General features: G+C 66.0%; 1 protein-coding gene across 1 annotated transcript in view; it reads left to right on the forward strand.

The window, feature by feature from the left end:
• PIEZO1 (piezo type mechanosensitive ion channel component 1) overlaps positions 1 to 23,928 on the forward strand; it is a 24,742-nt gene continuing 814 nt past the window's right edge. Inside the window, 53 exon segments of the mRNA XM_040615290.1 lie at positions 1 to 192; positions 6,905 to 7,000; positions 8,187 to 8,309; positions 8,688 to 8,730; positions 8,825 to 8,987; positions 9,972 to 10,110; positions 10,271 to 10,484; positions 10,708 to 10,873; positions 11,062 to 11,154; positions 11,258 to 11,342; positions 11,427 to 11,518; positions 11,605 to 11,865; positions 11,939 to 12,050; positions 12,204 to 12,382; positions 12,459 to 12,607; positions 12,806 to 12,985; positions 13,061 to 13,149; positions 13,826 to 13,983; positions 14,059 to 14,235; positions 14,360 to 14,485; positions 14,587 to 14,787; positions 14,868 to 15,072; positions 15,202 to 15,306; positions 15,848 to 16,001; positions 16,598 to 16,841; positions 16,998 to 17,094; positions 17,202 to 17,370; positions 17,451 to 17,540; positions 17,679 to 17,767; positions 17,971 to 18,042; positions 18,491 to 18,594; positions 18,667 to 18,760; positions 19,087 to 19,167; positions 19,271 to 19,443; positions 19,529 to 19,651; positions 19,751 to 19,849; positions 19,851 to 19,912; positions 19,991 to 20,249; positions 20,324 to 20,512; positions 20,775 to 21,069; positions 21,206 to 21,326; positions 21,409 to 21,556; positions 21,647 to 21,861; positions 21,997 to 22,155; positions 22,233 to 22,380; positions 22,484 to 22,537; positions 22,539 to 22,673; positions 22,762 to 22,854; positions 22,994 to 23,166; positions 23,269 to 23,391; positions 23,479 to 23,558; positions 23,664 to 23,777; positions 23,779 to 23,863. Of these exon segments, the coding sequence (XP_040471224.1) occupies positions 129 to 192; positions 6,905 to 7,000; positions 8,187 to 8,309; positions 8,688 to 8,730; positions 8,825 to 8,987; positions 9,972 to 10,110; positions 10,271 to 10,484; positions 10,708 to 10,873; positions 11,062 to 11,154; positions 11,258 to 11,342; positions 11,427 to 11,518; positions 11,605 to 11,865; positions 11,939 to 12,050; positions 12,204 to 12,382; positions 12,459 to 12,607; positions 12,806 to 12,985; positions 13,061 to 13,149; positions 13,826 to 13,983; positions 14,059 to 14,235; positions 14,360 to 14,485; positions 14,587 to 14,787; positions 14,868 to 15,072; positions 15,202 to 15,306; positions 15,848 to 16,001; positions 16,598 to 16,841; positions 16,998 to 17,094; positions 17,202 to 17,370; positions 17,451 to 17,540; positions 17,679 to 17,767; positions 17,971 to 18,042; positions 18,491 to 18,594; positions 18,667 to 18,760; positions 19,087 to 19,167; positions 19,271 to 19,443; positions 19,529 to 19,651; positions 19,751 to 19,849; positions 19,851 to 19,912; positions 19,991 to 20,249; positions 20,324 to 20,512; positions 20,775 to 21,069; positions 21,206 to 21,326; positions 21,409 to 21,556; positions 21,647 to 21,861; positions 21,997 to 22,155; positions 22,233 to 22,380; positions 22,484 to 22,537; positions 22,539 to 22,673; positions 22,762 to 22,854; positions 22,994 to 23,166; positions 23,269 to 23,391; positions 23,479 to 23,558; positions 23,664 to 23,777; positions 23,779 to 23,863 (7,262 nt within the window). The 5' untranslated portion in view covers positions 1 to 128.

Raw genomic sequence — 23,928 nt, forward strand, 5'->3', positions numbered from 1 at the left:
AAAGCGCGTCCCTTCGCCGCGCTGCGGGACCGGCCAGCGGGGCCTGCCCAGCCCCGGCGGGGCGGAACGGCTCGGCTCGGCGGGGCTCGGCGGGGCATGGGCCGGCCCCCCCCCCGCCGCCTGAAGGGATGGAGCGGCGGGCGCTGTGCGCGGGGCTGTACTGGCTGCTGCTGCCGCTCGCCCTGCTCGCCGGTGAGTGCGGCCGCACCGGCCCGGGGGCTTCGGGAGGGCTTTGGGGTGCGTGCGGTGTTCCCCCTCTACGCGTGAGCCGGGTCGCGGTGCTTCCCACCCGAGGGAGGCGGGCGGGACGCGCGGCTGTGGCGGCCCCCCCTTCCCCCAGCCCCACGCGGGACCGAGCCCGCTCCCGGGGAGCGCTGCGGCGCCTGCGGGCCGGGTGCGGGCACCCCCAGCACCGGGCACCCGGGGGCCGCTGAGGGCCAGAACCGTCCCGGTTTGTCGCCCCGCTCGCCACTCTGCCCGTTCCAGGGTGGGCGTGTGGAGGGCGCTGGGGCAGCGGGGATGGGCGATGCTCGGGGGGTGGCTGGCACCTATCGCGGCCCGTGCCCGGGTACCACGCTGCCGCCGGGAGCGGGGGCACCCAGCCGGGCTGCAGAGCCTCTGCAGGGCCGTGGCTCCCAGGCTGCTCCCTGCCCGCTTTAAGCAACGCTGGCCTTTGAAGGCAGATGCGCCACCCACCAAGGCAACCCTCTGGCTACTGGCCTGGAAAATACCCGTGTCCTGGGACGCGCAGAACAAGAATCAGCTCTGTGAACCCCGGCTGCTCAGGGGAGCCTGTTCGGGGACTCCCCGTTTACCTATAGACGCAAAGGAAAAAAACCCGTCTCCATAAACAGGATTGTTCAACGGGTTCCTTGTGCCCGGGCACAGGCAGGGTCTGGCTGCCGCTGGGCTGGCAGGACCCGTGCGTGGTGGCACGGCTTTTGGGCTAGTGTCACCCGGAGAAGGGGTGTGCGCCCAACCGGAGCAGTGTCCAGTCAAGCAGCCCCTGTCCCGGCTGCATTTTGGGGTGCACGGTGCTGGCAGTGCCGCCGGCACGGGGTGAGCCTCGCTGGCAGGGGAAGTTGGTGACTGTTGAAAAAGCTTCTTTATTTGCTCTGGTTTGCTCGAGGAGTGACTCAGTGCATCGCGCAGGATGTGAGGAGGTTAATTATAACCCTGCCTACGAGCGGGGCTGGGAAGGGAAGGTGGCCGGGTGCTGCTTGCACAAGGCCTCCCAGCCGGTGGGGTGACACCGCCGCTCCGGGGCGCGGGAGCTGCTGGGTGCATCCCGTGGGTGCACGGGGCGACACGTGGCCTCTGGGTGCGGCCTCGCGCATGGGGCCCGTTTGCCCCAATTTTGCCGATTTGGCTCCAAATTGTGCCAGGCTTGCTGGCATACTTGCCCTGCTCCGGTTTGGGATGTTGTGCTGGGGATGTGCCGTCTTCCGCTGCCGGTGATGCTGGTGGCGTTGGCGTTCCCCCCGGTGAGCTCGTAGGTGGCTTGTTTAAATTTGGGGCCCCACTTGGGTGGGGGCTGCCCTGGAGGAGCGGCTCCCTTCTGCTCCAGCCGCTTGTCCAAATAGCCGTGGGGGTGACTCGGCGGGGGCCTGGGGCCTCGCACCTGCGCCAAGAGGGGAAACTGAGGCACAGGGGCATGTGGCTCATCCTGCTGCACCTGGGGGGGAGGAAGAGCCCCGGAGCACGACCCGCCTGCAGCACTTCCTTCCCCAGCAGTTAGGCTCTTCCCAAACGTCCGGAGGATGCTTCCTGGCGGCTCCCGGCCAGCTCCAGGCCAGTGGAGGTGCAGGAGCTGTGTGTCCCATGGCTCTGCTTGGGGCAGCCCCCGTTCCCATGGCTGGTACAGGCATGGATCCCTGCAATGCAGCTCCCAGCCGTGCCACGGGACGTATCCCCACCCTGCGCAGGGAGATGTCTCGGCTCCATCCTGCGTGCTGGGGATATTGGGGTGCACGGAGCCGACGGGGGCCTGCTGTGCCTTCCCAGCAGCATGCACCCCATGTGTGGGGGGACCAGGCAGCTCTGTGCCGAGACACCCGGGCTGGGTGATGGTTCTGGCTCACAGCTCTGGTGGCTCCTTGGTGCTCGGGCATAAGTGATGGGTGAGGGTGGCAGCCCCCCTCCGTGGGCTGTAGTGCCTCCCAAATCGCAAGGCCTGACTCGAGGTGAGGTGAGGACATGGCCCCTCTTGGATGAGCCCCCCTGCCTGGCCAGAAGGTGATGGGGTGCCAGGGGGTCCCTGAGGGGTCCTGGGTGCCACAGGGGGCTGCTACCCAGCTGGGTGCTGGCGGGCATGTGGGCTGCAGCCAGCTGCCTCCTGTGGTCAGGTGCTTTTTATAAAATGAAGGGAAATAAAAAAGAGGAGGGGAAAAAAAAAAGAAGAAAAATTAAAAAAAAAAAAGCCACCGCTGTCTCCAAGAGCAATAACTGCCGTTTCCTCCCCAGGCGCACAGGGGGATGGGAGGCACCGGGCCGGCTGCCGGCAGCCTGCCCGGGCTGTGGTGCCCATCTCCCCAGGACTGAGCCTTTTGCAAAGCCCCATTGAGGTGGGTGATGCTGTGGGGGCTCCCTGGGGGTGCAGTGGGTCCCCGCTTGGTGAGGAGGGGTGTGTGTGTGTGTCTGTGTTTGGACACTCCTTAGCGCTACTGTATGGCAGCCACTGTCATGGGAATATTATGGTGGATCTGGGGATGTCTGCGTGTGATGGGGGTATGAGTCCTGGTGCGCAGGCGGGTGTGCAAGCGGGAGATAGGCACAGGCATGCCGGTGCTGAGCCCACGGCTCTGGAGGTCCCGAGGGCTGCTCCAGTCCCTTGGCACGGGCTGTGCCATCCCAGTGCTGGCCCCCATCCCAGTGCGTGCCCGGTGTAGGGGCTGCAGCTCCGGGGCTGTGTGTGCTGGGGAAGGGGGTGTCCCCAGGCACTGGGGTGGCAGCGAGCAGCTGTCCCCACAGCCGCTGGGTTCCCTGTCCCGTGTGTTCCCTGTCCCGTCGCTGGCTGGCTGCTGGGGTTTCCCAGGCTGCAGCCGTGGCACACGCTGGCACCCAGCCCAGTGCCCTCCTGGGGCAGCTCCTGCGGCATCCCTGGGGAGCAGGGCTGGGGGCTGGCAGGAGCAGGATTAACTTTCCACAAAAACAGGATATGGCGGGTGAACCAGTGGGGCTGCTCCCTCTTCCCGGAAAGAGGAGCCGGGGCTGGGAACACGCCGGCGGCTGGCTCTGCCGACCCGGTGGCTGGCTGCTTTGGGGCTGACCAGATTTTTGGCGTGGGGAGAACCTCTGTGGCCGAGGTTCGTCAGCCTGCCTCTGGTTTACAGCCAGTGGATGCAGAGCGCAGGGTCCTGGGTGCAAAGTGCCACCCTGGGGAGCCTGTCTGGGTCACCCTGGGACCCCAGCTGGGGCCGGTTAGGGGGGAGGCAGGACTCGGCTGCAGGGAAGCAGATTGGCAGAGCTGCCCACTTCCAGCAGCAGGTAACGGGCCTGTGTGAGAGCAGCAGGGCGGGCAGGGAATTAAAGAGCTCTTCTAATTAATCCTGAGCGGCCGCAGGTCCCCACAGAGCCAGCAGCTGCGCGGGTGCCAATCGGTGTGTGGGCCATGTGTGGGCACAGGCGGGCTGGTGCCGTGGGGCTGGCGTGTGGGGCTCCCCATCACTGGCAGGGTCCGGGGAGCCCCCTGCCCTCCTGCTGTTGGGTACGGGTCCGTCCCTGGGAGCTGGCTGGGCACGGGATGGGTCTGGCACAGCCCCCTCCCTGCAAACCAAGCACCCAATCCTCTCCCGCAGCTGCTCTTTCCCGGTGTGATTATGGTGGGAGAGACCCCGATGCCAGCTCTCCCCGGCTGCCCACACCTCACCGCTGGGTCCCTGCCCTCCCCCGGGTCCCCGCTGGCCTCCATCCCCTCCCACGGGGGGACCTCAAGGGGAGATTATGGGTTGCTGCAAAGGGAACCCAACACATCTCGCCCAGCTCCCTGGCGCTGCAATTTATCCTCCTCCCGGCATGTTAACGTCGTTAATATTTCACTCGCCGCTGGTTGCCAGCAGCGGCCGCGGTGGCGGTGAACTCCTGGCAGCGTGGGAGCTGATCCGGCTGCTCCCGGGGCTCAGCAGGGGGGTCTGGGTTAGGGTCCAGGGTAACCTTGCCGGGGGTGCAAGGGGGATGCTCAGCACAGGCCAGATCCTGCCCTGTGTGTGTGGCAGAGGTGAAACCGTGGGGTGTCGTGGGTGGTGGGTGCTGCTTGCGCAGGGTGGGGGACGGTGGGTGCCACGGTGCTGCACCCACCTGGCTCCTCACCGGGAGGATGGGTGCGGGCAGGTGGGTTTTGCTGCGGGGCTGCTCTCCCCACCATCACACTCCCCACATGCCAAACTGGTTTTTCTCCCGGCACTTTTCCTGCTGTCAGCACTGTGGGGAACCGGTTTCCTCCGACTGTGCAGGACAGAGCACCCACGCAGGCTGGCACCACGGCACGCCCCGGTGCAGCCGGCCCTGCCGAGGAGGTGTGGGTGCAAAGCTGGGCATCGTGGGCTGTGCCATGCCGGGGGGCTGCTGCCTGCCCAGCACACCATCGGCATCTTTTTAATGTGTTTTTTTTTGGTTTGGTTTTTTTTTTTTTTTTTTCCTTCGTTATCCCTTAAAAGCTGGTTGAAGCTGGCAAGCACTGGCCACCCCGCCGGGAGCTTTCCTGGTGATGCCTCGAGCTGGGGCAGAGGGGGAACCATCAGCCAGGGGGTCCCATGGGTGCTGGTTTTCAGCCCCAGGGCGCAGTGGGGTGCCCTGCATTTGCAGGCAGCTGCTGCCAGCCCTTCCTGGTGCCACAGGTGACCCCAGGACACTGCCACCGAGGTGCCTGCTTTGTGCTGGCCCCTGCCCGGGAGTGTCGTCCCCAGTCCCAGGTGCCAGTGGCATAAAATACATGGGTCACACTGTTGCTTTGGGCACGGGTGCTCCCTGCAGCGTGTGTGTGCCCAGCGATGCTGGTGGGTCTCCCCGCAGTGGCCACGATTCCTGTCCTCGCAGCTCTTGGGCAGACCCCAGGTGGGCGACGCCGGTGGAGCTCTGGCACAGCCAGTCCCCTCCGTGCCACCAGCACCCCCAGGGCAGCCATGGCTGGTTCACCCAAAGGATGCTGCCCTGGTGCAGCGGTGGGGTCGGTGCTGGGGTGGAGGGTGCCGGTGGCTGCCGGGGGGCTGGCTGGCTCCCACGAAAGCCAGAGCAGTGGCTCGCCCCCGTGCTGGGAAGGCTCCTCTCAGCCCCGTCACCGCTGGCGGGAAGGAGAATATTTGCTCCATGAGATCATGGTTTGCCGAAATGTAGCCAGCAACCCTCGGCAGTGGGGAGGTGACACGTCCTGGGGTCACCGTGGAAGAGCGGCTGGTGGGATGGTGGTCCCAGTCCCCCCACCCTGGGCACCCTGTTGCCCCCCCCCCGTGTGGGGGCTGCCTGCGCTGCCCGGGGCGGGGAGCCGGCTGGGGACCCCGGTGTGGGACCAGCTTTAGCCCCGACAGGTGCCACGTGGGATGTGGCCCGGGCTGCTGGGTGCGTTCCAGGTGCCTCCTCTCCCGTCAGCCCCGCGCCCTCCAGGGACACCCTGGGGTGCTGGGCTGCTCATGGGGGGCAGCGCAGTGTCCCCCTCCGCTGCGTTGTCCCTTGCCCCAGGATGTGCCGTCCCATTGAAGCCTTGTAAACACAGGAAGGGCTGTGCCGGGCTGGTGGTGCTGAGCACGTCTCCTGGCGCTTGGCCTGCCCCTCGCCTCGGCCCCCCAGCCCCATGGGGCCGGGGGCTGCCCTCTCGGCCCCCACTGCCTCTCCCTATTCCCAAGTGGGGTGCCAAGGGGAGCAGGTCCCCTGGCTACACAAAGCTGAGGTCCCCAACACTGGGGCTGTCCCCTCCCTGGGCTGCTCCGGGGGAATGTCCCCTACCCAGAGCGGGGTCCCCCACCCTGGAGGGATCCCCCTACCCAAAGTGAGGTCCCGCCAGCCTGCTGGGGGGTGACACTGGGAAAGATTCCTCTGGTTTGCAGGGGAGAGGATGGAGGGACACCCTGGGACAGGGGCTCAGTTGAAAGCGAAGTCACCCCTCCCCGTGACTCCCTTCCTCTCCGCTGGGCCGGCGGGTGCCTCGAAGTGGCCGTGCCCATCACCGTGGCCTCATGGCTGGGCAGCCACAGGTCTGTCCCGTGGCTGGTCCCAGCTCGCACCGCTCCATGTGGCGGTGTCTGTCACCGCTCGCCTGGCGTGTGCATGCAGCCGATGGGAACGCCACGTCCCGTGCGTCCCCAGGCACGGCGGCAGCTGCCCTGGGATGTCCCAGCCTTGGGTCTCTGTCCCCGCTGGTGGCAGCTCCACCGGGTGCTGGCTCGTCCCAGCTCCCTGCCCAGCTCCTCATACGGTTTCCCGCCTGCAAACAAGCTGTAATTTAGGTCTAAAAATAAGCGAGAGGGAAGGTGGTGAGCTGGTGGCGCGCCCGCGCCGGGGCTGAGTGCAGGTGAGGGGCTGTGCCAGCCCCGGGGTGGCCGTGGGTGAGGGTCCCAGCCCAGCCGCGCGGCTCCCTGCGAACCGTGGCGTGGGCTTGCAGGAGTGATGTGCAAATGCAGCAGGTTCTGCTCGTGGTTCTCGTCCCCCTGTCACCCCACATGTCTGGCAGTGTGTCCCCTCCCTGTGTGGGTCACTGGGACTGACCCAGCCCAGGCTCCTGCCTGTGTCCCTCCTCCCACCGGTGTCTTACGGGGGGCTTGAGCCCCCATCCAGGACTACCCATCATTTTGGGGTGCCTCTTGTTTTGGGGATCCCCAGGGTGGGAGGGAATGTAGCCAGGAGCCTAGTGGGGTGCAGCACCCTCCCGGTGCTGCATCCCTGGTGCTGATGCTGCCCGTACCTGTGCCCGCAGCCTGCCTCTTCCGCTTCAACGTCCTCTCCCTGGTGTACCTGCTCTTCCTGCTGCTCCTGCCCTGGTTCTCGGGGCCCACCCAGCACTCCGCCAAAGGTAAGGGGCTCAGCCTGGGGTGCGGGGGGTGGGCAGCTCTGCCTGGGGGAGGTGGGCAGCACAGGGGCTGCCAGCCATGCTCCAGTGGGTACCTGCCCTCCTTCCCCTGCGGTTTCCCCCCGGCTGAGCAGCGTGGCTCCGCGTGGCGGTGTTGCTCTGTTAATTATAGCCCAGTGTGGCTATTAATAGGCCTCCTGCTCCAAAACGGCCAGTTTTGAGCCCCAGCCTCATTAACCAGAAACCTCAGGGCCAGGCTGTGCCTGCCAGGTGGGCAGGGATGGACCACAAGCAGCCCCCTCACCCTGCCCGGGCACGTGTGTGGGGGGCACGGGGGATGCGTCGCCCGTGGTGGGTGCATGGGAGCATGTCCCCGGCAGCGGGTGCATGGGACGTGCCCCTGTGCGGGGCAGGGGGTGCCATAGCCCCCGCTGTCTCCCTGCCCTCGGTGCCACGCTGAGCCATGCTGTAGCACAAGCCAGCAGCGCCTGGCACGGCTGCAGCTAAAAGCTTTGCCCTCTGAATATTTCATGGGCTCGCACGGCCCCGCAGCCCGGGTGCTGCTGAGAGCCTTCATGGGGATTTACAGGAAAAAACAAGTGGAGGGAAATTTTTTGGCCCAGGGCCACCCCCCCGGCCGGTGTGCAGCTGTGGTGGGCTCGCTGCCTGTCCCGTGGCTGGGAAAACGGGCGCATGGCCCAGGGAGCTGGGTGGGATGGGGGCACAGCTGCAGCGGGTGGAAGATCTGACGGAGCTCACGGTGTGGGGGACCCCTTAGCAGCCACCCCCAGTCCCCTCCAGGGATTGGGATGGAGATGTGAGCTGTGTCCCGATGCCAGTCCCCATACGGTGGGACCAGGGAAGCGCCTGATGCCAGCTGGGTTGGAAGGTGCTGCAGGGGCGACGGGAGGGAGTGTGGTCCTGGGGCTCTGGCTCCCTGCATTGCCCTGTGTCTCGGTTTCCCCAGTAATGCAGTGGAAAGGATGCTCTTAGGCTGTGCTGGGTGCATGGTGAGACCTGCAAAGTCCTGGTGGGACCCTGTCCCTGGGGAAGACCCCTCGCATCTCTGGGCACAGTTTCAGTGCACCCCTTCCCAGCTCTTCCCAAGGGTGCTAGGTCCCCGCTGGGGATGCTCGTTCTCCCCGGGGCCACCTTGGTCGATAGGTAATGGGTTGCCCGTGTCTCACAGGTCACACCAGCTGCCTCCTCAAAGCTCTGCTGGGCACCAGCATCCTCTTCCTCCTCGCCCACTTCGTTTTCCAGATATGCCTGTACACGCTGCCCGTCCTGGATCAGCTGCTGGGGCCCAGCTGTGAGTACAGGGCACCAGGGCAGGCTGCCGCAGGGGTGCCCGTGCCTGCCCTCGCCCTCCCACACCTCTGCTCCCCCAGGCTTCACCCACTCACTGTAGTGCCCCGGGGCTGGACCCCCAAGCAAGTGACATGCAGGTGCGGGGATCCCATTCTGCTGGGTGCTGGGGGGCCACTGGGGCTCTGTGGGATCCCAGCGCTGGTGCATGCTGTGCTGTGCCAGGGTGCCCACTTAGCAGCCGCTGCACTGGGCGCAGACCCCATCCAGGGCCCCCATGAGGTGGGACGTTCTCCCTATGGGGAAGCCCCCTGCTCTGGGTGGGCTCGGAGCCTGCCCACGTGGGGTCTGCCAAACTCAGTGCCTCCCTGCTTCCCCACAGGCAGCACCTGGGAGGTCCTTGCCCGCCACATCGGGGTCACCAGGTAAGGGCACCGCAGCAGTGTGGGGTGGGGGCTGGCAGCGGTGGGGGGGGGGGGCACCCCCAAGCCCTTCCCTGCCCCGTGTTCCCTGCTGCAGGCTGGACTTGAGCGACATCCCCAACTCGGTGCGTCTCGTGGCACCCGACGTCGGCATCCTGCTGGTCTCGTCCCTCTGCCTGTGTCTGTGCCGCCGCCTGGTCCCCAAGGCAGGTGCTGCCGCCCGTGGCCGGAGACCCGAGTCCCTGGAGCCCCTTGAGCCGGTGAGAGCCAGCCCAGGCGCCATCAGCAGCATCCCACCCAGAGCGTCCCACCGAGCCCCTCCAGCCTCCCTGGGGCATGGCGGGGGGTCTGCTCCCTGGGGAGGGCAGCCTGGCACATCGGGGCTTGGCAGAGAGGTGTCCCCGGTGGCTGGGGACCCGGGCTGGGGCAGTTTTGGCCGCCTGGCTGAGCAGGCGGTGGTGGAGGGGCTGGGTCATCACCGCGGCACCTCCTGTGGGTTGGGGTGGCTCTGCCGTCAGCAGTGCCCGTGTTTGCTCCCACGTTGCCGTAGGGATCCCAGCAAACAGCCCGGCCCCACAGCACCGGTTGATGTGGGGCTGCCCCCGGTGAGGGGAGCGTGGTGCGGGCACCCCCAGGCTCCGGCTGGCACTGCCACACCGTAACCCCTGGGCTCGGGAAGGGCGGTCGGGGGGGCTGCTGGCACCCAGCTGGAGCTCGCCCACAGGGTGCAGGGCTGGGTGCCGTGCCGTGCCAGCAGGGCACCGGGGTGCTGGGCTCACGGCACTGGCATCACCCGGGCAGATGCTGATGGCACCCCCAAGCTCAGCAGACACCTCTCGGGGCTCAGCCCCGTTTTGGGGTGCTTGGCACTGGTCTGGGCTGTCGTGGCGGGCGCTCGGCTGCGGCTGGGCTGTAACCGGAGTGGCCGGCCGATGCGAACGCCTTTGCCGTGAGCGCGGGGCCAGCGCGGGAGGCAGCCTGGAGAAAAGCTCAGTGCTGGGAACCTGGGTGCCGGCGCCAAGAAAAACAGCCGCCTTTCGGAGGCGCTTTCCAAGCGGCTAATGAGATAAACACGGCCCGGTGCCGGGCTGCGCGCCCGCACAGCACCGGGCAGGATGCCCCGGCTGTCCACCCATGCTCTCCCTCGAGTGGGAAAACTGAGGCATGGCCTGGAGCAGCCTGGAGCTGGTGGGCTGCCCAGGGTCAGGCCGTAGGGCTCACGCCACGCTCTCCTCACCTGGCAGGGGGAAGAGGAGGACGTGGAGCGGCACGGTGGCACGGCTGACACGAACACGCCGCTGAGCACCAGGCTGCGGGTGACGGCTCACTGGCTGCTCTGGGTGGCTGGGAAGGGCCTGGCCATCCTGCTGCTGGCCTTGGCTGGTGGGTATGGGACGTGGGGGGCATTCGATGCGCTGGGGGGTGTCTTGGTGACCGTACTGCCAGAGGCAATGCTCGGCCCAGGGCAGGATGCTGGGCTGGGGGCGGCGTGGCCGGAGGATGCTCGGCTGTGCACTGACTGCCTGTGGGTGCTGCTCCCCAGGGATCACCCTGCCTTCCGCCTCCTCCAGCGTCTACTATCTGCTCTTCGTGGGGCTGTGCACGTGGTGGGCTTGCCACCTCCCCGCCAGCCGCCTTGCCTTCAACACCCTCTGCATCCTTGTCGGCGTCTACGCTGCCGGCCACCTTGTCTGTCTCTATGCCTACCAGTCACCCTTCGTCCAGGGGGTCTTCCCGCCCCCCACCATCTGGGCACGGTGAGTCCCTGGGGAGGGAGCCGTGCCGTGGGTCCCTGTGCCACCCTGGTGGAGTGGCCAGCCCGATGCCTTGCTTGGCTCCCATCCCACTGCCAGCTGCAGCGGGGAGGGTGCTCAGAGGCTACCCGGTGAAGCCATGTGCGGTGCCAGCACCGGGACGGGACCTTGGCTCATGATGGGGGTCCCGGTTGCAGGGGTAATGCCAGCTGCTCCATCCCTGCAGGGTGTTTGGCTTCAAGGACATCGTCCTGTACCTCAACTGCTCCCGGCCCAACGCCCTGGTGCTCAACACTGGCCACCCCTGGCCCGTCTACGCCAACCCTGGCATCCTGCTCCTGCTCTACTACACCATGGCCACCCTGGTGAAGCTGCGCCGGCTGGACGCTAGGGTGAGGGGCTGCAGGGCACAGCCGGACCCCTTGCTGATGCCCAGTGCACCCTGCTGCTCTGACTGCCACAGCCCTGGCACTGGGGGTGCCTGGTGGAGGGGAGGTGGGGGTCAGGGGGGTGCCTGCAGCAGGCCTCCCCCCCTGGCAGCTGCAGCGGTGTGCCCTGAGCTGGCTCCTGCCCCTTGCAGAGAACCGTGGCACCAGCACAGCCACCAGCGAGGGAGTTGGTGGAGCTGGAGAGCTGGCCCAAGAACTCCGATGGCATAGCTGAAGACACCAAGGTGGGTTTGGGAGGGATGTGCCCCCCCCCCCGGTGATGGGGGAACAGGTATGGGGTGCTCTGGGGGTGCCAGGGTGGGCTCTGAGCCCTTTCTGCCCCCCCAGCCCATGCTGTCCTCCAGCACCGGGAAGCCGGGCAGCGACACCGAGAACTGCACCGTCCACGTCATGGGCAACTCGCCACAGCCGGGTAAGCCCGTCCTCACCACCTCCCCCTGCCCAAGCCCTGCCCGTGGCCCAGGGGGTGGCTCACGGTCCCCTTCCCCGTGGCCAGGCAGGAGGCGTCCAACGGAGCGGCTGCCCCTGCACACCCTGGGCCACGTCATCATGAACCAGAGTTATGTCTGCGCCCTCATCGCCATGATGGTAAGGGGCTGGGGAGGGGGATGGGCACGGAAGGGCCACCTCCCAGCCTGAGCCCGGGCGAGCAGCCGCATCCCACCTGCCTGCAGGTGTGGAGCATCACCTACCACAGCTGGCTGACCTTCGTGCTGCTGCTCTGGGCATGCCTCATCTGGACGGTGCGCAGCCGGCATCACTTCGCCATGCTCTGCTCGCCCTTCCTCCTCCTCTACGGCATCGCTCTCTGCAGCCTGCAGTACGTCTGGTGCATGGACCTGGCCCCCGAGCTGCCCACCCGTGTCGGCTTCATGAGCCTTGAGCAGCTGGGGCTGGTGCGCCCCAAATATCCCTGCTTGGACCTGGGGGCTAAGGTAAGCCCGGTGCTGTCCCTGTCCCCGTCCCTGCCAGCACCCAGCTGTCCCTGCTCACCGCCTGTCCCCACAGCTCCTGCTCACCCTCACCTTCTGGCTGCTGCTGCGGCAGTTCGTTAAGGAGAAGCTGCTAACGAGGAGGTGCCCAGCCACCCCGCTCCTGGAGGTGACCATCTCGGACACAGGTGAGGGCTCCCAGTGTCACCCATTCAGAGGGACCCTGTGCCAGGCTGAGCATCCCCAGGGTGCAAGCGCCCGGAGAGAGGCAGCTACTGGGTTGGGGGGGGGACACATGTGCCCCCCGCCCGACTGCCTGCAGCCCCTTCCCTGCCTGGCAGAGCCCAGCCGGCAGCGGGACGTGCTGAAGGCACTGGGGGACCTGGTGCGGGATTTCTACGCCAAATACTGGATCTGCGTCTGTGCCGGCATGTTCATCGTGGTGAGCTTCGCCGGGCGCCTCGTTGTCTACAAGATCGTCTACATGTTTCTCTTCCTCCTCTGCCTCACCCTCTTCCAGGTAGGGGGGCCGGGGACCCCTCCCTGTCCCCATCCCCGTCGCTGGCGCGGCCCTGCTGATGTCCCTGTCCCCGCAGGTGTACTACAGCCTGTGGCGCAAGGTGCTGAAGGGCTTTTGGTGGCTGGTGGTGGCATACACCATGCTGGTGCTCATCGCTGTCTACACCTTCCAGTTTGAGGACTTCCCCATGTACTGGAGAAACCTGACAGGCCTCACCGATGAGCAGTGAGTGTCCCCAACCCGCCGGGGAGGTCCCTGCTGCTGCCAGCCCCGGGGTGGCACCAGGACGTGGCCAAGGGATGCGTTGCGAATGGGGAAACTGAGGCACAGGGGGAGTGGGGGTTGAGCTCCAGTGTGGTGGCCGAATGCCCATGCAGGATGGGCTGGATGTGGCCCCACATTAACCCTCCTGTCCCCGCCCAGGCTGGGTGACCTGGGCCTGGAGCAGTTCAGCGTCTCCGAGCTCTTCTCCAGCACCCTCATCCCAGGCTTCTTCCTCCTGGCCTGCATTCTCCAGCTCCATTACTTCCACCGCCCCTTCATGCACATCACTGACCTGGAGCACATCCCCGCTGCCTCTCCGCCGCCCCGCGCCATCCCCAGGTAAAGCCCTGTGCCAGGGTGACCACCCCTGCACCCCGAGCCCCCCGTCCCTGCTCTGAGCCCACCTCCCCACAGGCCAGAGGAGCTGTATGGGAGCCGGCTGCTGCGGGGTGCACCTGCTGCCGAGAGCGCCGAGACAGGCGACTCCAGCACTGTGTCACAGGGTACCAGTCAGGGATGGGGGGACAGGGCTGGATGGAGTGTTCTCCAAGCTGGGAAGGGGCTGGAAGGGAGGCAGGGATGGATTTGGGGTGTCATCCGAGTGTGGGAGGGTACAGGGATGGGTTGGGGCATCCTCTGAGCCAGGAAAGGGCTGGGAATGGGTGCAGGGATGAATTTGGGGTGTCCTCCAAGCGTGGGAGGGGATGGGTATGGGTTGGGGTGTCCTCGGAGCCAGGAAGGGGCTGGGAATGGGTGCAGGGATGAATTTGGGGTGTCCTCCAAGTGTGGGAGGGGATGGGTATGGGTTGGGGTGTCCTCGGAGCCAGGAAGGGGCTGGGAATGGGTGCAGGAAAGAATTCGGGGTGTCCTCCAAGGCTAGGAGGGGATGAGTATGGGTTGGGGTGTCCTCTGAGCCAGGAAGGGGTTGGGAACAGCTGCAGGGATGGTGGATTGGGGTGTCCTCCAGGTCTGGGAGGGTCTGAGGATGCATTGGGGTGTCCTCTGATCCAGGAAAGGCCTGGGAGAGTACAGGGATGGATTAGGGTGTCCTCCAAGGCTGGAAGGTTGTGGGAATGGATTGGGGTGTCCTCCAAGCGTGGGAGGATACAGGGATGGGTTGGGGTACCCTCTGAGCCAGAGTGGCTGCAGGGGTGTCCGTGACAGTCCATGTCCCTGCAGCGCCCACCAAATGGGGGCTGGTGCTGGAGCGCCTGATCGTGCTGGGCTGGACCTTCTCGGACAAGCTGACCCGTGGACAGGTCTTTGTGGGGCGTCTACTGGAGCTCCACATCCTCAAGCTGGTGGCTCTTTACACTGTCTGGGTGGCCCTGCAAGAGGTACCAGCCCTGGGATGCCGGCATGGGGGGGGCTCAGCCAGGCACCCTGGGGTGCTGACGTGGCCACTGCCCCAGGTATCGCTGATGAACTTCTTGCTGGTGCTGCTGTGGGCCTTCGCCATGCCCTACTGCCGGTTCCGCCACATGGCCTCCTGCCTCTCCACCGTCTGGACCTGCATCATCATCGTCTGCAAGATGCTCTACCAGCTCAAGATTGTCGACCCCCACGAGTACTCCAGCAACTGCACCCAGGTGCCTGGGCGGCCGTGCCAGGGGCATGCCTGGTTCTTGGGATGCTTGTGGGTTCCCTGGCTGGAGGGGGGGTCTGGTGGCAGGGGCGAGGGGTGCTGACGCCCGGTGGTGCTCCTCTTTGCAGCCCCAGCAAAACGGCACCAACCTGAGCCCAGAGGAGCTGGGCAACTCCACGCTGTACCGCGGCCCTGTGGACCCTGCCAACTGGTTCGGCATCCGCAAGGGCTACCCCAACCTGGGCTACATCCAGGTGGGCATGAGGACACCCTATCTGTGGAGACCACCGTGTCAGGGGGATGCTCAGTGGCATGCCGTGGTCCTGAGCATCCCCCCCGCCCTCCCTGCCCCCAGAACCACCTCCTGGTGCTGCTGCTGCTGGTGTTCGAGGCGGTGGTGTACCGGCGCCAGGAGTACTACCGCAAGCAGGAGCAGCTGGTGGCCCCCGTCACAGAGACCATCTTTGAGGACATCTCCCGTGAGCACCTCGACCACGGCCTCGGCAGCTGTGCCAAATACTTCCTCAACTATTTCTACTACAAGTTTGGCTTGGAGGTGGGGAGCAGGTGCTGTGGGGTGGGGTCCCACCACTCCCAGCACCCCGGGGCTGAGCCTCTGCATCCCCCCCGCCCCAGATCTGCTTCCTGATGACGGTGAATGTGATCGGGCAGCGAATGAACTTCATGGTGATCCTGCACGGCTGCTGGCTGGTCGTCATCCTGACACGACGCCGGCGGGCGGCCATCGCCCGCCTCTGGCCCAAGTACTGCCTCTTCCTCGTCATCTTCCTCCTCTACCAGTACCTGCTGTGCGTGGGCATGCCGCCCGCCCTCTGCGTGGGTAAGGGGCAGGGCTGGGGGCACCTGGCCTTGGCAGGGGTCAGTGCAGTGGGGGTCCGTGTGCGGGCAGGCTGCCTGCCCTGGCTCGGGGCTGGGGGCTGGCATGCAGTGTGCCCGCTGCCCCCCCCAGACTATCCATGGCGCTGGAGCCGGGCCCTCCCCATCAACTCGGCGCTCATCAAGTGGCTCTACCTGCCCGACTTCTTCGTGCCCCCCAAATCCACCAACCTCATCAGTGAGTACCCCCCTCCCCAGCCCCAGCCGCCCCCTACCCACCGGGCGCCCTGGCTCCCTGCTCCAGCCCCGGGCGGGCACCGCCCTGCCCATGGGGCACCCCCAGCCCCCGCCATGGGGGTCCCAGGCAGGCAGGAGGGGTGGGAGGAGTTTGGTCAAACCCCACCCCCTTTGGGGAGGAGGGGCCTGGGGAGACCACATCCCCTTTGGGGGAAGCTTAATGAAGTGTCTGAGGGGAGGAACCCAGAGGGGGAGGAGCATGGAGAGGTCACGCCCCCTTGTGTAAAGATCAATGAAACTCGGAGAGGGAGGAGCCTGGGGAGGCCACGCCCCCTTGCGAAAAGCCCAAATTAAAAACATCCGAGGGGGAGGAGCCGGGGGGCCACGCCCCCTTTGGGAAAACTCAAGCTCGCCTCCCTTGGGGGAGTGGCCTGGTATGCCCCACCCTTTTGGGAGGGGCTTGATGGGTGCCACGCCCTTTGGAGGAAAGGGGTGTGGCCTACCAGAGCCCCGCCCTCCCGGGCTGAGCCATATGCCTGCAGATGACTTCGTGCTGCTGCTGTGCGCGGCCCAGCAGTTGCGGGTGTTCAAGGCCGAGCGCACCGAGGAGTGGCTGCGTGCAGCTGGCGAGAACAGCGACCGGCTCGACCTGGCCCGGGACCCCCACAATCCCACGCCCAACTTCATCCACTGCCGGTGGGCACCCGCCGCTGCATGGCACTGCTCCGCAGCCTGGGGCTGGGGTGGGCTGGGGTGCCTGGGGCCGTGGGGGTGGGACCTCCCCTGGGGTGGGACTCCTTGGGGGATGGACAAGACGGGACACCCCCTCCCCCCCCCGGCCCCCAGAATGACACCCCTTGGGATATGGACAGGATGAGACCCCCAGGCAGTAGGACCTGCTGGGTTAGGATCCTCTAGGGTGGGGGTGGGAGCCAACCAGTGCTGGGAACCCTTAGGGGCAGGGAAACCCGCGCCCTGATGCTGGCACGGGACCCCCTGCCACTAGGATGGTGCCCCCAGGCTGGGACAGGAGCACCCTGAAACTGTGTTGGAAGGAGATGTGGTGGTCCAGGACACCCCTGGTGATGGTGCAGGACCCCTGTGGGCACTGGGACCCCACAGACTGGGACAAAGCACTTTTTGTCTCCAGGATGGGGCTGATTTGGGGGCTGGGACCATGCTGGTTTGGCTGGTGTAGGGGGTAGCATCTCACTGCACCCTAAACCTGCGTGGTGGCAAGCATAGGTGCTGGGAGGAGATGGGGACCCTGCTCTGAGGACCCCATCCCACAGGTCATACCTGGACATGGCGAAGGTGGTGGTCTTCCGCTACCTTTTCTGGTTTGTCCTGGTGGTGGTCTTCATCACCGGGGCTACCCGCATCAGCCTCTTTGGCCTTGGCTACCTGCTGGCCTGCTTCTACCTCCTCCTCTTCGGCACTGCCATGCTGCGCAAACCAGCGCGGGCTCGCCTCGTGCTCTGGGACTGCCTCATCCTCTACAACATCACCGTCATCATCTCCAAAAACATGCTGTCGGTGAGGACTGCTAGTCCCTGGCTAGGCAATGGCACCTGGGCTGCTCCTCGGGGCCACCCACCCCCTGGGCATCCCCTGGGGAGGGGATGGGTGGCAGCACTGTCCCCATCTCGTTGTCCCCAAGCTAGCCCATCACTCTGCCCTCTCTTCCTGCAGCTCCTCTCCTGCGTCTTCGTGCAGCAGATGCAGAGCAACTTCTGCTGGGTGATCCAGCTCTTCAGCCTGGTCTGCACCGTCAAGGGCTACTATGACCGTGAGTTGCCAGCTTGTTGGGGTCTGGGGGCTGCCCTGCCTGAGCCGGTGGGATTGGGGGTGCAGATTGGGGCTGCTGCCTGACCTGCCTGCACCTCTGCCTGCCAGCCAAGGAGATGGGCAAGGACCAGGACTGCTCGCTGCCCGTGGAGGAGGCGGGCATCATCTGGGACAGCATCTGCTTCTTCTTCCTCCTGCTCCAGCGCCGCGTCTTCCTCAGCTACTACTACTTACATGTTATGCTGGACCTCCAAGCCTCTGCCCTGCAGGCTTCCAGGTGGGATTGAGGTCCTGGAGGGTCCCTGTGGGTGCCGGTGTGTGGGGGTGCCCCCCTTCACCCTCCCGCTGTCCCTGCAGGGGCGTCGCGCTGTTCAAGGCCAGTGTCCTGAAGAGCATGCACTCCCACCGGCAAGCTGAGAAGAAGTCGCTGGCCCAGCTGAAACGGCAGTGAGTGGGTTTTGGGGGGTACCTGGGAACCCGCTCTGCAGCTACCAGCGCCTTGGGACACCCCTGTGTTGGGGGGTGGCTGGGGGTGCCCCCAGGGGGTTTGGGGGAGCAGGCTCCACAGCAGCCTCTGCCCGGCAGGATGGAGCGGATCCGAGCCAAGCAGGAGAAGTACCACCAGGAGCGGCTGCCCGGCAGTGGTGGCGAGGGGCAGGATGAGGCCAGGCCAGGTGAGAGCTGGGGGGTCCCTCCCATCCCCCCCCCCAACCCCTCTCCGGGCACAGCAGATTGACTGCGACCCATGGCCAACGCTTGTCCCGGTGGAGCCCCACAGAGCTGCGGTGAATCCCCTCCCCGCGCCACCGGCTCGCCCCCGCGGCGGGTGCCCCGCGTGCAGCCGTTCTCAGCCCCCTCCCCATCTGCCGTCCCACAGCGCCCGGCAGCCCGGCGGACCCTTCCCGGCAGAGGGAGCGGTGGTGGCGGCCATGGTTAGACCACGCCGCAGGTACTGCCCCGGCACGGGGCGTAACGGGGCGCAGCCCCTCGGCAAGGTCCCTCCGCTGGGGACCACTAACACCCACGGGGAGCGGTGGCGATGATGGTGCTTTTGGCAAGGTGACACCCTGCATGTCCCCTGTCCCCGTGCTCGGCCGCAGGGCACTAACCAGGGCTTCTCCACTTCCCAGCACTAACGGGGCGTTAGACTGGGGGTGCTGGGCTGGGGTTGGGGTTACCAGCATCGCTTGTCACCGATGCCGGAGGGACCCCGCTTTGGTGACGTGGGAGTTGGGTTGTTCACCCTGATGGTGAGGATCCCCCCGGGTGTCCTTGGCACTGTGCCAGGCAGGGCGCCCTGGGGAGATGGCAGCAGGGCCAGCCTGGGCGCCGGCCATGCCGTGATGCCCTGTGCCGTGGCACCGGCCATGCCATGACACCCCGTGCCACCCTGGCAGTGCTGCATTCAGGGGAATACTTCCTCTTCGAGTCGGACAGTGAGGAGGAGGAGGAGGCGGTGGTGCCAGAGGAGCCGCGGCCGGGCAGGCAGAGTGCCTTCCAGGTGAGCGTGGCTGCAGGGCTGGGGGGCTGGGGGCGCTGGCGGTGGCACTCACAGCCCCCCTCTCCCTGCCAGCTCGCCTACCAGGCCTGGGTGACCAACACCAGGACGGCACTGCGGCAGCAGGAGCAGCAGCAGCCAGAGCCACCCGGTACCGAGGTCGCTGCAGGTGGGTCTGGCTCACCCCAAAATGGGGCTGGGGTCCGGGGGGGGGACACCGCCCCGTCTCGTGCCCGCTGTTTTCCCTGGCAGCAGTCGGCATCCTGTAATGGGGCATTGACTCAGTGGGGTTCCTGGCGTGTGTGTGGACTCTCTGATGGCTGCAATGGGATTGGGCACAAGCCATGCAGCTCTCCTTTGGTGCCCGTGCTGGTTTTGAAGCTGAGAGGGGACACACGGGGTGATGAGCAGGAGAGCCCCAGTGGGGGCCAGAAATGATGTCCATCCTCTGCTGAGCTGGTGCTACCCCTTCCTGGGGGAATCTGACCCGTGCAGAGGACAGCGGAGCGAGAGAAGACGAGTTGCAGGCACCCGAAGAGGCTGAAGGCCAGGAGGAAGAGGAGGACGAAGGCTCAGGTAGGTGGGCAGCAGGATTGCAGCACAGGGGGATGTTGGGTGGTCTGAGCAGGCATGAAGTGACACACACACACACCCCACCTCTCTCTTCTTGCCCTGGCAGAGCGGGGCAACGTGGTGCAGCGGGTGCTGAACACCCTGCGGTTCCTGTGGGTGCTGTGCCGGGCCATGGTGGACGGGCTGACCCAGTGGCTGGACGCCTGCACCCGGGAGCACGCTGACATGTCCACCGTCCTGCGCCTCGAGAGATACGTCCTCACACAGCGGCTGGCCAGGGTGAGCCGGGGGGGGACACACAGGGGCACGGCAGGGCAGAGGGGGTGGCAGCCCCACGGTGGCACTGACCACCTGCCCGCTGCAGGGAGAGGATGTGCACCGCGGGGTCCTGGATGAGCTCTACCTGCTGCCGCCGGAGGAGCCCCCCAGAGGAGCCAAGCCCACAGGGGGCTGGGGGTACAGACCCCCAGAACAGCATCGCTTCCAGGCAGGTGCATAGATACCCCCCAGGGGGGGCAGCCAGCAGCGCCACAGGCAGGGGCTGGTGGCAGGGAGCTCACCCCTGTCCCTGTGCCGTCCCCAGCAGGCACCGAGGAGCTACCCCCGCCCCAGTGGGATGCCCGCTTCCCACTGGCAGCCAGGAGCAGGTGACACCCTGGGGGTCCCAGGAGGATGTGGCAGGGTCTCGGGAGCTCCTGGCCCTTCCCCAGAACCGCAGCCGGACAGCCAGCGAGCTCCTCCTGAGCAGGTACGGGGCTGTGGGGCTGTGGGGCTGGCGGGGCTGGGGGCGGTGGGGCTGGCTCACCCCCCTCCCCACACCTTGCAGGCGGCTGTACTTCCCCGAGCTGGAAGAGTCGGAGCGGTTTTATCAATCCCACAACCGGTTCCTGAAGCTGCTGCTGGCCGGGTACCGCTGCGTGGCTGCCCACTCCGAGCTGCTCTGCTACTTCATCATCATCCTCAACAACATGGTGACTGCCTCCGTCATCTCCCTCTTCCTGCCCATCCTCGTCTTCCTCTGGGCCATGCTCTCCATCCCCCGGCCCAGCAAGCGCTTCTGGATGACCGCCATCATCTTCACTGAGGTGGGCAGTGGGTGCCTGAGGAGGGGGTGATGCCACCCGGCCCCCAGCTGCCACTGATCCCAACTTCTCCGCAGGTGATGGTGGTGGTGAAATACCTCTTCCAGTTTGGGTTCTTCCCCTGGAATGGCTACGCCATGCTGGTGCGCAACGAGGGCAAGCCCTTCTTCCCACCCCGCATCCTGGGCTTGGAGAAGACTGACCGGTACATCAAGTATGACCTCATCCAGCTCCTGGCGCTCTTCTTCCATCGCTCCCTGCTGCTGGTGAGCCCTGGGGCACGGGCACCACTGTGGGCATTGCCTGGGTGGGCGCCCCTGGGAGCTGGACGTGCTCCTGGGGGTGATGGGTGCTCTGGAGAGCACCCAGTGGGTGCTTGGTGGCTCTGCCTTGGTTTCCACCCCAGGCACCCATTGCTGGTTGGGTCCCTGGGATGCAATGGGAGCTGATGCCGCGGGATCGGGGGATGCGGTGCATGGGGATGGGGGGCATCAGGAGCCCCGTCCCCCTGACCACGGCCCTCCTCAGTCCTATGGGTTGTGGGACCACGAGGAGGACCCCTTCCCCAAGAAGAAGGCAGAGGCGGAGCGGGTAGAGGATGAGGAAGAGGAGGAGAGGCGGGAGGAAGCAGCATCCCCGCCGCCCGCAGCGGACAAGGAAGGGATGGAGGCGCTGGCAGAGCCAGGGACACTGGGTGCAGCCGCGGGGCCGGAGTTGGAGGGCGATGCCGTGGGGCAGGCAGAGGAGGCTGGGGCCACGCAGCTCCGCTTCAGGAGGAAGAGGCGGCAGGGGAAGAAGCAGCCAGAGGCAGCTCCGGAGGAAGGTGAGCACCAGCTCTCACCCCTCACACCCCAGCAAGGGACAAGGCTGGCGTCCCCCAGGGCAGAGGGGTGCTGGGGCCACGCAGGATGCAGCCCTGCAGGACCCTGCCTGTCACCCATGCTGCACCTCACTCACAGGGGATGGGGAGGAGGAGGAGGAGGAAGAGGAGGAGGAGGAGGAGGAAGAAGCAAAACAGAGCCACGCTCAGAGGAAGCTGAAGGCGTTTGGGCTGCGGGTCAAGCTCTTTTTCCTCACCATGTGAGTGCCCGCGGCGCTGGTTGGAGTGGGGGGCGCGGGGTGCAGCTCCTGGTCACACGTTCCCTCTGTCGGTCCCCTCCAGGGCACAGAACATGTACCGGCCCGTGCGCGGGTTCTTCCGGGACATCCTGCACACCCAGCACCGGGCAGCCACCGACGTCTACGCCTTCATGTTCCTGGCAGACGTGGTTGACTTCATCATCATCGTCTTCGGCTTCTGGGCCTTCGGGGTGAGCAGAGCCCTCCTGCAGGGCACCAGCCGGCCAGCTCCCGCCGCAGGGACGGGCTGGGCTCTGTCCTGACCTCTCCTGCATCCCCAGAAACACTCGGCAGCTGCCGACATCACCTCCTCGCTGTCGGATGACCAAGTGCCGGAGGCCTTCCTGGTCATGCTGCTCATCCAGTTCACCACCATGGTCATTGACCGTGCGCTCTACCTCCGCAAGACCGTGCTGGGCAAGCTCATCTTCCAGGTCATCCTGGTGTTCAGCATCCACCTCTGGATGTTCTTCATCCTGCCAGCCGTCACCGAAAGGTACCGAGCATCCCCCAAAGATGCCTCCCCAGGGCATGGTGTGGTTCTTGGGTGACACCTTTGTGTCCCCAAGCCCATGTGGTGGCCCAGCCTGGCCAGGCAGGTGGCCAGAGGGATGACATCTCCCTCCCGCAGGTTGTTCAGCCTCAACACGGTGGCCCAGCTGTGGTACTTTGTGAAGTGCATCTACTTCTCGCTGTCAGCCTACCAGATCCGCTGCGGCTACCCTACCCGCATCCTGGGCAACTTCCTCACCAAGAAATACAACCACCTCAACCTCTTCCTCTTCCAGGGGTACGGCACGGGGCCACACAAACCCCCGGGTGCCCAGAGGGTGCCGTACCAGTCCCCTCTCCCCATGTGCCCCCCAGGTTTCGCCTCGTGCCCTTCTTGGTGGAACTGAGGGCTGTCATGGACTGGGTCTGGACAGACACCACGCTGTCCCTTTCCAACTGGATGTGCGTGGAGGACATCTACGCCAACATCTTCATCATCAAGTGCAGCCGTGAGACGGAGAAGGTACATCCCCGCCGTGCTGGGAGGGGCTCCCCAATAAGCCCCTTGTTGCTGGGGGTCCCCCTGAGCCCTCCTGGCGCTGTATGCTGTCTCCTCCCCTGCCCAGAAATACCCCCAGCCCAAGGGGCAGAAGAAGAAGAAGATTGTGAAGTATGGCATGGGGGGGCCTCATCATCCTCTTCCTGGTGGCCATCATCTGGTTCCCGCTGCTCTTCATGTCGCTGGTGCGCTCCGTGGTGGGCGTTGTGAACCACCCCATCGACGTCACCGTCACCCTCAAGCTGGGGGGGTACGAGGTGAGGATGCAGGGGGTGGGGTGCTGGGGTGCCTGGTCTGGGTGATGGGGTCCCCTGCCTGACTTGATGGCACCCTGTCCCCCCGCAGCCACTGTTCACCATGAGTGCCCAGCAGCAATCCATCCAGCCCTTCACCCCCCAGGACTATGAAGCCCTCACCAACCAGTTTGAAAGGCAACCGGTAAATCCTGCCCACCCCAACCCCCCCTGCTCCATCCCCACTGGGTGCCCAGGGAGGGGGGCTGGCACATCCAGGGGTGCCCCCTGCATGGGGGTATCCTTGGGTGGGGGCTGAGCTGTGCCCCCCACCCCGGCGCCAGGTGGCCATGCAGTTCATCACGCTGTACGGCTACGAGGACATTGTGACGGCCCGCATCGAGGGCAGCTCGGGCTCGCTCTGGAGCATCAGCCCCCCCAGCCGGGAGCAGATGCGGCGGGAGCTGCAGAACGGCTCATCCGACATCACCCTCCGCCTCACCTGGACCTTCCAGAGGTACAGCCAGCACTGGGGGGGGGGGGGGGGGGGGGGGGGAAGCCCTGCCTGCACCCCCCGCCGTGCACACAACTCAGCTTCTGCTGCCCTCTGTGCCCACAGGGACCTGGGCAAGGGGGGCACGGTGGAGCACACCTTCGACAAGCACACCACCGACCTGCAGCCCGGCGCGCCCCAGCGCATGGAGCTGGCCCAGCTGCTGCAGGGCACCCGCGATGCGCCTGTGTGAGTGTCCCCGGGGGGGCTGGACTCCCGTGCTCGGTGCTCCCCCCCCCCCCCCCCCCCCCCCCGGCTCACCCCACTCTCTTGCAGGCAAGTGCCCAAACTCTTCCCCAAATACATCCGGGCACCCAATGGCCCTGAAGCCAACCCCGTCAAGCAGCTGCTGCCAGGTGAGTCCCACTGTGTGCCCCCCCTCCTAAAAAAAAAAAAAAAAGAGGTGTTGGGGGCACATCAACAGCTGTGTTGTGTCCTGATGGTGCCACCCCCTCTGGCAGATGGGGAGGACAGCTACCTGGATGTGGAGGTGCAGCTGAAACGGGAGCGTGCGGGTGCCGGCCGAGGAGGTGACAGCTTCTTGGAGTGGTGGGTGGTGCGGCTGAAAGAGGCCCCCCCCTCGTGATGGCAACATCCTCCCCATGGTCATCTTCAACGATAAAGTCAGCCCCCCCAGCCTGGGTTTCTTGGCTGGCTACGGGTACGTGGAGTTGTTGGGCACCAACCACCCCAAAAGGGGTGCAAAGTGTGGGGTGGTGGGATACA

This window comes from Falco naumanni, chromosome 15 (genome assembly GCF_017639655.2).
Source record: "Falco naumanni isolate bFalNau1 chromosome 15, bFalNau1.pat, whole genome shotgun sequence".
Classification (NCBI taxonomy): Eukaryota; Metazoa; Chordata; class Aves; order Falconiformes; family Falconidae; genus Falco; species Falco naumanni.